At 32.8% G+C, this 16,991-nt stretch overlaps 1 protein-coding gene across 1 annotated transcript; it reads right to left on the bottom strand.

The window, feature by feature from the left end:
- Positions 1-1,947: 1,947 nt before the first annotated feature.
- Positions 1,948-15,771, bottom strand: LOC143080566 (uncharacterized). Its single transcript, XM_076256470.1, has 4 exons — positions 15,754-15,771; positions 6,257-6,345; positions 4,676-5,033; positions 1,948-3,585 (listed from the first exon to the last, which is right to left on the bottom strand). The coding sequence occupies exons 2-4, from the start codon at positions 6,327-6,329 to the stop codon at positions 2,451-2,453; spliced, it is 1,566 nt and encodes a 521-aa protein (XP_076112585.1). The 5' UTR covers positions 6,330-6,345; positions 15,754-15,771; the 3' UTR covers positions 1,948-2,450.
- Positions 15,772-16,991: the final 1,220 nt, after the last annotated feature.

Here is a 16,991-nt window from a genome sequence, read left to right as displayed (position 1 = left end):
AAAGAGACAACAACCCGAATATAAAGAAGACAACAGCAGAAGGTCACCAACAGGTCTTCAATGCAGCGAGAAATTCCCGCACCCGGAGGCGTCCTTCAGCTGGCCCCTAAACAAATATATTTACAGGTCAGTGATAATGAAAGCCAAACTCCAAATTGTACACAAGAAACTAAAATTGAAAATAATACAAGACTAACAAAAGCCAGAGGCGCCTGACTTGGGACAGGCGTAAAAAAATGCGGCGAGGTTAAACATGTTTATGAGATCTCAACCCTCTCCTATACCTCTAGCCAATGCAGAAAAGTAAACGCATAACAATACGCACATTAAAATTCAGTTCAAGAGAAGTTCGAGTCTGATGTCAGAAGATGTAACCAAAAAAAATAAACAAAATGACAATAATACACAAATAACAACAGACTACTAGCAGTTAACTGACATGCCAGCTCCAGACTTTCAGTAAACTGCTTGAAAGATTTTCTCTTCATCATATGAATATCAGGCACAATCCTTCCCGTGAGGGGTTTAGTATCATACCATCATAACATATATGAGAAGAACATAACTCGTGTCATGCCAACAACTATTTTTTAAATAAATGTGTGAAGTTCCGATGACAAGACCCTATAAGTGAATCAATATTAACGCCAAAATATACAATCTTTAATGACCTGACAACAGTATCGTACCTATATCCCTTCTTAATAAGACTATTTAAAGGTTTTGTTAGCTTCTGAGGTGAATACTGACATTTTTGTGCTTTATAAAGAAAATTTTATAAAATATCAAATGTGAAATACCTGAACGTATAAGAAGTCTGCATGTTGAGCTATATTTACGAATGATGTCCTTATACCGATGATAAAATTTAGTAAACGTTTTAACTAGTTTGTGATATCGAAAACCCTGGTGTAATAACTTTTCAGTAATACATAAATTCCTCTCGTTAAAATCTAAAGCATTGTTACATACAAGAGCGAATCGTACAAGTTGAGATATATAAACATCATGACATTTAAGGAGTGAGTTTCCCTTCGATGTTGGAACAAGTGCGTATTTTGAATGCCTAAAATTTCCTAACATAGTGTAAACCCGCGGGCATAGGACTATTATTCGTGTCTATTATTGAAATACCAAGAAACAAGTACTTCCGGTCGCAGGTCCAGTTGAAGTAAAAAAATCGGGAAAAAAATCGAAAAGTTCCGAATTTCTTTTGTAAAAATGACTTTCTATAGACTGCTGTACCAGTTCCAGTTTCACTCCAACCTAAGAACTGTTAGGGTTAATGTTTTCATTTTAGTCATCTCTACATGCAGACTGCAGTTGGGTTCATCTATCAGCTTCTCTCAGTCTTCCAGGTCAAGAAATAGGAAGAAAAAATCGTCTAATTTGGTTGATCGTTTTTGAATATATGTTTTACTGATGACAACGGATATTTTCCAACTGTCTTGACTACAATCCTGTTCTGTGAACAATCGAATTAGGCTTACTACCAGGTGTGTACAAACATGAGCAATACGACGGGTACCACATATAGAGAAGGATCGACTTACCATTCGGAGCATCTGACATCATTCCCATTTTTTTTAGATTGTTTGTGTTACTCAGTCTTAAGTATTCTATGTTGTATTTTGGTGTACTGTTATTTGTCTGCTTTTTTTAGACATTGGTGTTATCATTTCATTCTCGACTTTTGAGTTTGAATGTCCCTTTGGTTAATTGTTATGCCTCTCAATATCAATACCTTGTTTATGTGTCTTTTGTTGTGATTTTGTTATGTGTGTGCTTAGTTTAAATTTAAAGGTGTCAAACCTTTTCCTTCTATTTTTTCAGTTTGGTTTTATGTTGTGATTATTGTGACACCATTTGTCCAGTTGGAAAGGTTGGTTGCTCACTTATATTTTCAACCACGCGATATTATTTATTTCTCAAGTAAGGAACACGAAATTACAAGGTTGCTGTCTGCCTGTTTTATTATTACATGTGTATTATCTTTTATTACATTAGTCCGCTGGTTTTGTATTTGAAAAGTTACTATATTACTCTATTACTACACATTTTAGGGTCTACTGATTGTTGAATATATATCTTTATATACATATAAAATAAAGCAGAAGTGGTACGATTGGTAATGAGTCAACTATTGTTACTTGAATGTAAGCAGTGAGATCTGTTAATATTAACTGGGGAATAGAAAATGAAGGAAAGTAGAGAATGTATTGCTAGCTACGAATTTTTGAAATTGAGAGTAAAGAAAAGAATCATATATTGTTTGAAATATACATAACTAAATCAACTTATTATGTTAACTGGTGTAAGTGCGATAAAACTGCTTGAACGTTTGTTTCCATTTTAGTATAGTGAGATATAGAAAATAATCACCAATTAACAATAACTATTTGATTATATCCTTTATACAGTGTATAAGTATGCAGAGAATTAGTTCCATCTTAACTAACAAACCAATCAATAGCGGAACTGGAATTGACGTGTCCCTGACTCTGGTGTTCACCAACAGTCCATCTTGTTTCGTCTAATTTACCAGCTGTCGTAGCGATCATAAAATTCCAATAGGGTTTAGATCCAAATGCTACATTATATAACCCATCTTTTGTCAACCCAATCGACCGAATATGCTGTGCAGCAAGATCATTTCCATCCGGACTTAAGTCTGCATTATCAGCATTAAAGACAGCAATATAATCATTGTTTAGTTGATTACATGTAGTAGATTTAATAGTGAATCTGAGCATCTTTCCATCTTTAACTCCCTGTATCAACGACGCCTTAGATCCATGTGTAGTAACACCTGTTTCTGAGTTGGAATACGCGTGTTGCCAAGGCCTGGAGTCAATGAACCACTTTGTTGCCTGTCTCTCATTGGAACTGCCACGATTAGTGTGAGAACCTACATTGTAGCGGATGGTTTCTACATTTCCGGTCGTCGCAACATTTTGCCAATACCAGTGTGCGTTGTCCTGAAATTTCTGTAAATTTGCTTTCGATACGTGGCCTAGAACTTGCGCAGTTACATGACCGTTTCTTACCACTAACTGGTCAGCTTCAATTCCGTACGTATAATCTGAGTAAACTAGCCTCACCCGTTTGCCAACTAAAATAGCTGAGCGTAAGAACTCCAGGGAACCATCGATGACTTGTCCGTCTTTGTCATGTTCATATGCTAAGGTCCAACATGTATCAGCAAACCATTTCATCGATGCTTTGCCATTAGAATGTCCTCGGTCAGTATGTTCACCAACAGACCATCTTGAAAAATCGCGTGTTCCATCGGTTGACCATAGAGTAAAAAACCAATACGCATTCTGCTGGAATTCTATATGATTTCCGACAATTGACTGACTTACTTGCCACAAATGTGTTCCAGCTACTTTCGTTTCAGCTTTATTATATGCTATATTTGAAAATTCAAGAGCTGCCGCTTGTTTACCTTTTACATTCGTAACGTGAATTTCTGCTCCGTTAGCAACAGCTCTTGTTAGATGTGTTATATTGCCACAGCTTGCTGATCCACTGTCTGAGTTGCAGTAAATGGGAGTTTGAGGATTTGACTCTGAACTTAATTGTCTGAAAATAGAGAGAACATTGGTTTGGCAATTATTATTTCAGTATAAGATACTAGTAATGAGGTGTTAAATGAAAAAGAAACAACAAACAAACAAAGCACTCTGAGAAAAACTTATTATATGGGCCTAGCACATTGTTGAAGACCATACGGTGACCTATTATGGCCATATGGTCTCTTGTGAACAGTTATCTCATTGGCAATAATACCACATCATCTATTTATATAATCAGCAATGCAAACTTCTACCTTATTCGATTTTTTGATTTTATGACGTTCAACTTGATGAAACATGTCCTCAAAGATTGATGGACATGTTATCATCTGTAATGTTTTTAGATTGAAGTTTCATTTGACAAAGCCACAGAAGAATATCATATCATTACCGTTATCAACTTTCCTTCATCAGAAGCGCATTCCGACAATTAATGTCTTGAGACAGGACTATTCGAAGATCATAAAGTAATACATATGCTGCAGGGCTGTTCGATCCAAACAGTACTTAAGATATAGTGAAATCCGTAAAAAAGAATCAGTGCTTTGTATGAAAAGAAACAGACCTTAATTTAATACAAGAGAGTCATAATATATGTACGGTAGTATTTCCTGGCCCATAAGGGATAATTATAGCCTTTTTAGAATTTTGACCACTTTCGAACACTGCTAAAAAAAATAACTTTCACAGTTAACTAAAGTACTTTCATTTGACAATTCAGAAATAAATATAAATGTGTATCATGACCGCTTACTTTTTTTGCTATTTTCAAAAATTTAAGGCCACTAGTGCTTTTAAGTCTTTTATCATGCATTGAATACACAATTAAAAAAAATCTTAAAAATTCATTTTCATCTGTTTGTAAAATTATTTCATATTTTTCTACACATGATTCATCCCTCAGTTTGGGAAAGTGTGTGCAGTTGATACTATATTTTATGTTCAAGCACACTGTTCAGATACATTGACTTAGGTAGGGTACACAAAAGAATAACCTAAATTCTGGAATGCAAATACTACTGTGCCACCTATATACCTGTTTTTCCACACTCGCTACTTTAAAAAGTAATAAGAAAGCTATTTATTTCTTTATATACCTTGTAAACCATCTGACACTGTATTTAGTTTTTGTTTCTGGTGTTGACTGTTGAGTATGATTTCCGACAAACCACCGAGACATGTGTACATTTCCAGTAGTACATACGTTGAGAAACCACCAATATGCCTTAGTTTGATGTTTATCCCAACCATTCTTGCTGATATGAAAAAGTGACTGTACACACACTTCATCATTTAGGATGTACGTAAACTGGGTATCTGCATAATAATTTCCAAAACTGATCCGAACTTTTGCACCACTCAAGATATCCTGTCGAAGCGTTTCTTTACTACCGGTTACTACATTGCCTTGTTGGTTATTCTCTAATTGTTGTACCCATTCGCTCCCACAGGTTACTATATGAAATAAAAAGAATAGCATGAGAACACATTGATACGACCTCAATATGTTGACACAAAGAACATGTGAAGCATTTATGAATAATCTGTACACTGAATGAGAGAGTTTTTCGAAGACAAAAAAAATAAGTGTTCATCATAAATGACTTCAGAGAAAGTAATTGGCTGGACATAATCATGATTCTTTTTTGAAATTGTCATAGTTTATGTCGAACAAAGTAAATTGTTTCTGAAATACATTGTGCCGTTTTCAATTGCAATTCTTGGTCCAGTTGCGATAGTTGGGAAAAATGACATATAAAATGCATTCGATTCCACCCTGATAGCTTAGAAACTCTTAGACCTATGCAATGCAACTTAAATAACACCACAAGATTGTATTGAACAGAAGTAAATTATCAATTTCCAAACAGGGAGAACTAAACATTTTAACAAGTATTATTCATCAAATATGTGTGCGGTTTTCAACGTTATGTTTACACACAATATAAATATTTTGAATATATATTTTTGTTTAATGCCACAGAACTGGAAAACCTTTATGAGGAACAAAAATTTGAATAAAATTTTGTTAGTTTTTAATCCTGACTGAAAACGACATATTGCTGGTTTCAAACATTAAAAGTAGCACGACAGAAATTCAGACTCATATATGATTACTGTCAGTCGTCGGTAGCTTTTGCATGAATATTTGCTTACATGACACAAGTGAAATCTTTTGTTTGTTTATCGCTTTTGTATTTTTAACAATATCGGCTTTTATTTTGATAATAACACTATTCTTTGATAACGCCAGCCTGTAAAAATGCAAATTTATCCCGTTGCTGTTGTTTGTGAAAAAATATAAATGATATTATTAATTTAAGGCCTAGGACATGAATAAAAGTGTCCATCAGTTATATTCTTCTTGGTTCACCTTTATAAGTTGACAATAATGCAATCAAATCAACCTTTTAGCTAGCTATAGAACCAGGTTTATTTCGCCGTTTTCTACATAAGAAAATGCCTGTACCAACCAAATCTGGCATATGACAATTTTTATCCATTCGTTTGATGAGTTTGAGCTTTAGATTTTTTATATTTGATTAAGGGTTTTCCGATTTTAATTGTCCTCGGAGTTCGGTATTTTTGTTATCTTACTTTTTTTATTACATGGCAAATGCTCCTGTTGAAGAATTACACGACCTATGGTAAAAATAAGTAAAATAATGTTGACTTACTTCCATTTTGCTGGCAGGACTCCACCGTTATAAGTGAAATGGAGATTAAGAAAACTGTTCCACTCCAAATCATGATTCCCTGCAGAGGTCTTTTAAAATAAGTGTCAAGCTATACAATTATTGCTTCCAAATATTCTAACTGTCTGACGTTGTTGTCAAGTACTATATATACCATGGTTATTTCGAGTTAACATATTTAAATAAACGAATCCGAAGGATGGGTGTGTTTAAATATGTTAATGAGTAAGACACATGGTATATAAAATTTTAAATATAAATAAAATGATTGACAGCTTGAACTAAAATAAGAAATTGATCACGTTACCGTTTTTTTTTCAATGACAGAAAGCTCTCGCAACCAAGGGTTTCGCCCCGTGTATGATCGTATGCGCAGGTAATTTCATTATGCCATCAGAAAGTAAACAAAAATGTCGGATTTCAGCAACAAGGATTAAATAATTATTCGAATGACGGTAAGAATTGTTTTATTTTTTTGGTTTTCAAGATATCTCAAGATATAAAGGAACTCGTAACAATCCCATTTAGTTTGTATAAGGTTTCAAAAGATGTGGTACACATGATCAATTTCCTAAATATTTCAGAGGCGGATACCTTTAAAAAGAAAAGGGTGGAGCATCAGCCATGGAATACCATAAAAACGAATATGTTGTATCTAAGCTAAGCTCCGCCTTCTTTCCTTTAGATCTAGTTGAGTCGCATATTTTATTAGCAAAGTATGGTTCAACATCAAATTGCAGATATAATTTCACCTTATTTAAGAATCCTAGATTTTGATTGGTTGATAACAAGTGTATTTTTTCACCAATTTACTGTTATCAAATGAATATCGTTCATTTTGAAACGCCGCCGGGGTATTTGCCAAAAGGATATGCCTTTTTTACCCTCTCTGCTGTGGTATTTGCCACGACTGGACGCTTGTAACATCGCAATCATCAATGCGTTTTTGAACATTAACATTCGGTGTAATTAAACAGATCTATATAGCATGTTCTTGAGGGGTATTTGCGAAAAATACCAGTCTTGAGAATGAATTTCCCTCGCCTTACGGCTCGCGAAATTTAACATTCTCTCTACTGGTATTTTTCACAAATACCCCTCCTTAACATGGTGTATCTGTTTATAATACCATGGTTTTCTCTCAACACATTTTTTAAGCAAATTATTTCTCTAAGACATCAACAGAAAATTCCAATTTATGTTACAACATACAATTGTATGAGTTTCTTCCAAATAAGTTGTTGTAACAATATGTACATGTGGTGTTGATGCAATGATCACGCACTATCATGTTTTTATCTGTTTGTGCTGTGTTCTTTGAATAACATTAGTTTTGGGTATTGTGTCCAGGTTTCTCCGACATTTGATATATTGGATTGGAAGACGGGACATAAATATTTGTTGGAAGAACGTAATGTTTTTGTGCAATAGTAATTCATTACAGTTACATTAAGTCTAACCATCCATTTTTGAATGATCTAACCCAGGTAGCACAAAATATATTGCAAAATGTCACCAAAATATCATTCAAAAACATGTTTTTGACATGATATGTCACGCTTTGCTCATGTGAATAGCATATTTTCTGGAAATATTTGTTCTGAATGTTTAAAGAGCATTTTGTTTTTAAATATCTTGATTTAATATTGAAATAACATAATTTTGATATTATTCAGTGTCAATTGAAAATATCCAGACAAAATCTTTCAAACATCTTGACAAAATATTCTTCTCATGTCTAGGATATGTTTTATGGATGTCTACCAAATTTTTATATACAGTCTGTCAACCATGTACCCATGACAATAAACAATTAATGTATTGAAATGAAAGGTTATGAATCATCTCATAAAAATCTACTAGTTAATGCTATATTCTATATAATCAGTAGTTTCACAACTGTCAATTGGAAAGCAAGAAAATTACTCGTGTCAATGATCTGTTGATTTGTAATAAGATGAGAAATTGTATTTGTTGTTTTGGGCTGGTTTACCATATTTTTTGTTTGTGCATAAGATTATTCAATCATTTATATGGCATGGTATTGGTTGCAAAAATTCGATACTTTTTCATTTAAATGCAATATTTCATATTTAATTGGTATATTTCTTCATTTAAATGCAATATTTCATATTTAATTGGTATATTTCTTCATTTAAATGCAATATTTCATATTTAATTGGTATATTTCTTCATTTAAATGCAACATTTTTTCATTTGATTGGTATATTTTTTCATTTAGATGCAATATTTTTTATTTAAATGGTATAATTTTTCATTTAAATAGAATATTTTTTTAATTCAAATGCAATATTTTTTATTCAAATGATATAATTTTCCATTCAAATGGTATAATTTTTCATTCAAATGGTATAATATTTCATTCAAATGCTATAATTTTCATTCAAATGCAATATTTTGTATTCCATTGGTATACAAAAACATTTGCATGCAATATTTTTTATTCAATTGGTATAATAGTTTTATATGTATATGCAATAATTGCATCATGGGAAATTCTTTGACGCCTTAAGGTCAAATTTGCAACAACGTTTGTGATTGGTCGGTATTGATTTGGATTTTCTCTCCTTTCTTTCTAAACTTGAGTGACCAATAATTAAAAAAACGCTTCAGAATATCGCCCCTCTAACTAAATCTGGCGTTCGTGCGAGTCCTGCACTGGCTGTTTTATTAAAATCTTGTGGTCCTGACTAGTATTTCTATTGCAAAATTCGATGGTCACAACGTTCGGGCCACTTTTCAAAAACTTCCATTGTATATAGATATATATGCAAGTACATTGTATACCTTTTTTAAAAATAGGTTAGACTTTAAATAGTTTTACATTAGTCATTTTTGGGGGCCCTTTATGGCTTTCTGTTCGGTTTGAGCCAAGGCTCCATGTTGAAGACCGTACTTTGACCTATAATGGCTTACATTTATAAATTTTGACTTGGATGAAGAGTGCAATTGTGAACTTTCCATTTCTAAGTAGCAACATTCCAGCAGCACCTGCATACGGGGTATATATCTCCCAATTGATACGATATTCCCGTGCTTGCATTTCCTATCAGGATTTTCTTGATAGAGGGTTATTGCTCACAAGGAAGCTATTAAACCAAGAGTTCCAAATGGTGAAGTTGAAATCATCCCTTCGTAAATTTTACGGACGCCATCACGAGTTGGTTGACCGTTATGGAATAACCGTTTCACAAATGATATCGGATATGTTCCTTACGTCGTAACTACAATCCCCTTCCCTTTCATGAATGTGACCTACCGAATTAGACTATTTACCGGATTTGTAATCACATAAGCAACACGACGGGTGCCACATGTGGAGCAGGATCTGCTTACCCTTCCGGAGCACCTGAGATCACCCCTAGTTTTTTGTGGGGTTCGTGTTGTTTATTCTTTAGTTTTCTATGTTGTGTCATGTGTACTATTGTTTTTCTGTTTGTCTTTTTCATTTTTAGCCATGGCGTTGTCAGTTTGTTTTAGATTTATGAGTTTGACTGTCCCTTTGGTATCTTTCGTCCCTCTTTTGTCTCACCAGATAATAGTTTGCTTTAAACAAAAGGATTCACAATAGTTTCAGACTTTAAGAATAACAAAAGTCAAGTGTACGCACGGGCGTTCTGACGTAAACGTAGCTTCGCGCCTGATATTCTTTATTTATCTGTCCAAGGTCAGGAGCCTGTTGTTTAGTGGCTGTCGTTGGTTCATGTCTCGACTCATATTTGATATTTTGTCAAGTGTTTTGTCATGTATAATTAGGCTGTTAGTTTTTTTCGTTTGAATCGTTACATTTTCATGTCGGGCCTTTTATAGACGACTTTACATTATCAGGTTTTTGTCATTGTTGAAGGCCTTTCGATGGTCTATAATTGCTTACATCCACTTCATATTTGAACTCCGGTGGATAGTTGCCTTATTTGCAATCACATTCCATCTCTTCGTTTTTATATTATATATCTGACTTCTAACTCGTGTTTTCATGAACAAGCATGAAATATTTGTCACTTGGTGTTAAAATTAGCAACATACAATCAATCAATATAAACTTGTGTTAAATAAAAGCCATTTTGTATTTATTTATTTGTTCGGGTGGGGGACAGAACAGAAGGATTTTATATATGAATATGGTTGCCTGGTAAGAGCTGAAAAATATGCTTGATTAGTGACAGATTGAATTGAGTAATAATGCTCTCCCTTCCCTTCCCCATCCTTCATTTATAAATTTAAACTGACCACCATGGAATAGCCCAATAGTGTTGACAGTAGCGTTAAGCACTAATGAATCAAAAACCCTTCCCTAGAAAATCAAATAATTGTCCCTTTAAAACAGTTATTGTCCGTGTAGTTCTTATATTTATCCAGCTTATCGTCCTACTGTCATACCATAAAAAACGTTTATAAAGAGCCCACATTCTTATATATCTGCATTCATAAATTAATAATTTCATTTAGACTAAACGACGCCATGTTTGTTATATGCCTCTACCGTCTTGATAACCTATCAAAAAAGAAGAGGTAAAAGAGAACTAGAAGATCTTCCAAATGCAAAAAAAAAAAATCAATAGACTTCTTCTGGCTCACTTCCGAAGAACAAAAAAAAAAAACAAAAAACGCGACCCATTAATACGTTTTTAAAAACGCCTTGCCCTTACCTTTTTTCGAAAAAAAAATGGCATTATCAAATATATAAACAAAAAATAGATAAGGGGCGGGACCAAACCTATAGTTAACATAATAAAGAGAAGAGATGATGAAATATACAGAATAAGTTGATTGATTTTTGGTTGCCTTATGTCCAGTGGCAAATATCTCATGCATGTTTAGGAGAAATATAATAGAGATCAAAGGATAAAGAATTGAGTGAAATGGAAAAAACTAAAAGATATAGAATTATAGAAACGATCTTTGATCTGTAACCCTCCCTACACACACACACCATAACCATTGCTGCCAATACTCGCATATATACATCTCTATACAAATATCTAAATTTGAACCTCCCCCTCCCCCTAAGACACTGAGGTTTTTTATCCGCCCCTGTTATGTGTGTCTTAATATATACATTTTGTACGGGTCTAGATAATAGCTAAACGTACAATCATATAATTTGTTGGATACCTATACTTATATTATATACTGTATCACAAAATAAACTTGTATACCCCTTCCTTTCCCAATGCAGTATTGAAAAGTAAATCATTTAAAAGTTTTGAAGATAAAATATTTGGATATCTGGATAGATAAAAATGGAAGGCTTTATATTCTTTGTTCATGTTTGCCCACCTGCAAGATCTCTGAGGATTAAGAAAAGTTAAAAAAAAATAATATACATGTAGCACAAAAACGTCATGATAACATGTATCTGGACTTAGAAGGGGGGAGGACTAGCTATGTATATATATTTTTTATTTCAATGTGAAGACTGTAGAGGAGTTTCTTCAGAAAGGGTTTTTATTGGAGATGTTTTTGAAATGCATGCAGGCATCTGTTTCTATCCATGAACAAGTTGTGTGTCAAATTAATTATTATTACTTGTCACTCGCATTTTTTTGCTCTGCCTGGCCATTATATTGGCATTAATTGCCAGTGAACGAACTCGCACGAACGCCAAATTTAAGTTAGATGGGCGATATTCTGAGGCTAACGCGTTTTTTTAATTCTTGGTCACTCAAGTTTAGAAAGAAAGGGGCAAAAATCCAAATAAATACCGACCAATCACAAACGTTGTTGCAAATTTGACCTTTAGGAGTCAAAGAACTTCCCATGATGCAATTATTGCATAAAAATAAAAAAAACTATTATACCAATTGAATTAAAAATATTGCATGCAAATGATTTTGTATACCAATTGAATAAAAAATATTGCATCTAAATGAAAAAATATACCATTTAAATGAAAAATTTTACCATTTAAATAAAAAAAAAAATATTGCATCTAAATGAAAAAATATACCATTCAAATGAAAAAATATTGCATTTAAATGAAGAAATATATTAATTAAATATAAAATATTGCATTTAAATGAAAAATATCGAATTTATGCAACCACTACCATTCCATACATTTAGGTAAATACATTTGAATGACTACACAGATTTGAAAATGTTAGATAAATAGAATGAAGAGCACATTTTTTTTTGTTAAAACGTTGGAATAAAAAAAAAATTCAATTATGTGGTATAAAGAGGGGAGATAAGTACCTAATACGTTGGCATATTGTTGGCACAACGTTGGCTTATATTTCTTTAGTTGCATAAAATATCAATGATATTTTCTTATAAACACTGTTTTAAAAACTTTGAATTAGGAAAAATACAAAGAATTTTCTAGTTCTAGGCACAGATTATCGTAGACCTATTTGGTATGACTTTATCATTTGATTTTTTACTGAGTCCTCAATGCTCTTCAAACACAATCGTTATTCGCTAGATAATTTTTCTTTTGACTTGATTGGAATTTTCATCTAAGTTAGATTAGATTTGTAAAAACGTTTCTATCAAAAATGAGAAGACATTAATGTTTAATAATCTGATTAAAAAAATATATAAAAAATATTTCCTTTTTCATACCAAACATGGGCGTCACACAAATATCACTTACAAACATTAGAAAAACATTTGTCGTACATCTTACAAATATCAATGAGAAATACTATGTAAAAATGTTTTTAAAATATTTCTTTTTTCATATCAAACATGTGCTTCACTCAAACATCACTAACAAACATTTGGAAAACATTTCTATCATACATCTTACAAATATCTATTAAACATATTATCTGAAGGATCATGTGAACCCTATGGCTAAAATGGCCGTATTTTCACCTCAAAATTTACTCTGCGTACAGACAAACCTGCGCATCTGTAAATTTTTTCAGGCATAGCATGCCCTAGATAAATGAATTTTAAATATGTTTAATGTTTTAGAAAAATTAAAACTTACCAGGATTTTGCCGTGCACTTTTTTTCATTCCTCCAGAAGGTGCCAAAATAAACTAAATGGGTTAACAGGTTTTAGAACTTCCCCACAGGTTAAAATTAAAGTGAGCATTTTTAATTGACAAAGACATTAGATGGACAATAGATAAGTGACAATAATTGGTTATTTAAACTTTGTATCTGAGTGGACCAAATCAAGGTAAACTCAACTGTTTGTTAATTTTATCATCTTCTGCAGAGACGAAAAAAAAGTGTACGGCAAAATCCAGTTAAGTTATGAATTTTTTAAATCATACAATGCACTTGAATTCTATTTATCTAGGGCATGATATGCCTTAAAACTTTTCCAGATGCACAGGTTTGCCTGTACTCAGAGAAACTTTTGATGTGAAAATACGGCCATTTTAGCCATAGGGTCCACATGAACCTTAAAACGATTATGAAACAGTCTTTATATTCTTTATAAAGCACAAAAGTGTCAGTATTCACCTAAAAAACTAACAAAACCTTTGAATAGACTTATTAAGAAGGGATATAGTTACGATACTGTTGTCAGGTCATTAAAGATTGCATATGTTGGCGTTAATATTGATTCACTTATAGGGTCTTTGCATCGTAACTAAACACATTTATTCAAAAACCAGTTGTTGGCATGACACGGGTTATGTTCTTCTCATACATGTTATGATGGTATGATACTAAACCCCTAACGGGAAGGATTGTGCCTGATGTTCATATGATGAAATCATAATCTTTCAGTCAGTTTAATTGAATTCTGGAGCTGGCATGTCAGTTAACTGCTAATAGTCTGTTGTTATTTATGTATTATTGTCATTTTGTTTATTTTCTTTGGTTACATCTGCTGATATCAGACTCGGACTTCTCTTGAACTGAATTTTAATGTGCGTATTGTTATACGTTTACTTTTCTACATTGGCTAGAGGTATAGGGGGAGGGTTGAGATCTCACAAACATGTTTAACCCCGCCGCATTTTTGCGCCTGTCCCAAGTCAGGAGCCTCTAGCCTTTGTTAGTCTTGTATTATTTTAATTTTAGTTTCTTGTGTACAATTTGGAAATTAGTATGGCGTTCATTATCACTGAACTAGTATATATTTGTTTAGGGGCCAGTTGAAGGACGCCTCCGGGTGCGGGAATTTCTCGCTACATTGAAGACCGGTTGGTGACCTTCTGCTGTTGTTTTTTTCTATGGTCGGGTTGTTGTCTCTTTGGCACATTCCCCATTTCCATTCTCAATTTTATTTAACTAATATTTTCTTAATAAAGTCAATAAAGATATATTGTTATGATGTTATTGAAATATTCATTAGATATAACCATTTTTATATTTTTAATTAGGACAAGAAAATTATCTTGATGTTACATCAAAAAGATATTTTATTATACATCAAACCTATGCTTTACATAGATATTAATAAAAAATGTGTTATAAAATATAATTCATGCATAAATTCTGATGTAGAAAAAATGTCTATAAAATATTTTTTGGTAAAATTTTTTGACAAACATATATATAACCAGTCAATAATATCATGAAAATATTATGTGTTAGCTGGGAACTGATTGAAATTTGAGATTTAAAGTCAAAAGAACAAAATATATGTATTTAAGCAAAGACCCAAAGAACCATGAATATTCAATTTGAGAAGACTATATTTTGACATAAGTATCAAGAATTGCGAAAGGTATTGATTGAATAGTATATTGGGCGCCACATTTACTTACGAATGAATAAAGAAAGAAGGATTCCAGTATGGAAGATCTTACTCGTATTCAATTTATTTTACTTATAAATGTGATATTTATCAGTATTTAAGCACACTTTACACGTATTTCTTGATTGTAATATATGTACAATGTGTTTTACTGCCGTGATACGGAACGTTTGAGAACGTCCGTAATATGAAGGATCCGTTTTACGGACGTGTTACTATTTTCTGTTTAAATCGTCCGTAAATTTATTGAAACTTCCGTTATACGGATGTCGTACAGACTTTTTTCATAACGTCCGTAAAACGTCCGTGGCTATTTTACTAGTGTACAACACAATTTAGCCAATAGTTTATTTTTTGTTTCTGAATTTGCAAAGAGTAAAATTAAGTTGCTTTAAAACCTGTTATTAATTAATAATTGTATTTTATTTGTAGGGATAGGTTGAATATATGTCTTTCAACTGTTGGTATAGGTTGAAAACACTGTTCTATTTATATGAAATCAGTAGATAATGAATTATTTCTATATTATACTTTATTTTTTTAATTCTACTTCTAAATTTGCTGACTTGTATAGATAAGCATATTTAATGAGATAGAGGCGTCAAATTAATATGCATATTAATTTAAGCATCGCATCGCATGTATTTTTATTTTTATTTTAGCCGTAGCATACTATTGTTAACATTACATTACTATGCATTTATCAAAACAAAAGTATAATATATTATAAGTGGGTAACATGAATTACATAACTATAACTCATATAGTTTTTATGATAATGACTAACCTTATCAATGATAAAAGTCTTTGGTTTTTTTAATGACCTTTGTTAAGGTCGACTTCACCTTCTTAGGTATCTTGACAAAGTGTTTTTCATACTTTATTGAACATTTATGTTATTCAACGGGAATCCGTTATGCCCGCGTCACACTGTCCCGATTTTTATATACGATGGACACCCGAATGCTAAAATTGTAAGTTCGTACGAAGTTGGTCCCGATCTCGTTAAAATACCAAAAAGTGACCGAAGTAAGTACGATGAATAACGAAGTCTATACGATGGTGCCGAAATTGATTACGATAGCAAAAGATGGACATACGAAGGTTAACCGAAGACGGGTATTTAAGCTTCATATCTCAGCCGTAGCCTACACGATGGATCACGAAGGCTACACGATGGATTACGAAGGCTACACGATGGATTACGAAGGCTACACGATGGATTACGATGATGGCACGATGGCCATACGATGTCTAAAACATGCGAACAGAATTTCGACAACATATCGTTTCTGTACAAGTCTGCCATGCATGGCGGGTAATCGATCTTTTTGTCTAATTCTTATAAAACTTAGTTTATTATCCCCTCGCCTACTACATTTAAGTTGCGAGTAGATAAAATTGTTATGGACACTCTAGAACCAAAATGCTCAAAACTTGGTAAGGTGTTACTCGTTAAGAATATATTAAGCGCTATTGACTTTAAAGTTCAAAGGTCAAGGTCACAGTGGCAGTTGTAATACAAGGCAATATCACCCTTGTGGACACTCTAAAACCAATATGCTTCAAAAGATTTTAACCACATTTGGTATATTGTTCCTCCTTGTAATGATCTGACATTTTTTACGTTCAAGGCCAAAGGTCAAGGTCATGCAGATGGACTTGTTTTTTCTCCTTGAAATAGCATAATACACAGGAAATTTTTTGCTCATTTTTTTACCTGCTGGTTCTAAAGACAATATTAAAGGTATTTCCAGTTACTAAATGTTTTGGTTGATTTCTAAAAAAATAGTTTATGTATCAAATATGCATATTCAATTTACCATTTTCTGCATGTGTCATATACAAATATAGTGTCCATATTTGTCCCCAATATGTTACATACGAGGGGATGCCACGCTCGGCATTGCCTTGCTTGAACTGTTAAATGTGTGCACTAGTCTGAATAATCACCCATAATTATGCCCATGTTTACTGATCTATCTTAATAAAGGTAAGGTAATGGGTTCGTTGATCCCTTTTATT

Source organism: Mytilus galloprovincialis, chromosome 6, assembly GCF_965363235.1.
Source record: "Mytilus galloprovincialis chromosome 6, xbMytGall1.hap1.1, whole genome shotgun sequence".
Taxonomy (NCBI): Eukaryota; Metazoa; Mollusca; class Bivalvia; order Mytilida; family Mytilidae; genus Mytilus; species Mytilus galloprovincialis.
The sequence above is the reverse complement of the archived record's forward strand: the minus strand, read 5'-3'. Positions and strand labels throughout refer to the sequence as shown.

What these genes read in the sequence shown, in the direction of transcription:
- LOC143080566 (XM_076256470.1), bottom strand. Translation starts at nt 6,329, where the DNA reads ATGATTTGGAGTGGAACAGTTTTCTTAATCTCCATTTCACTTATAACG. An exon ending in GTCCTGCCAGCAAAATGGAA is followed by an intron (nt 5,034 to 6,256) that starts GTAAGTCAACAT and finishes TATTTCATATAG; the next exon opens with TAACCTGTGGGAGCGAATGG. An exon ending in AGTGTCAGATGGTTTACAAG is followed by an intron (nt 3,586 to 4,675) that starts GTATATAAAGAA and finishes CTCTATTTTCAG; the next exon opens with ACAATTAAGTTCAGAGTCAA.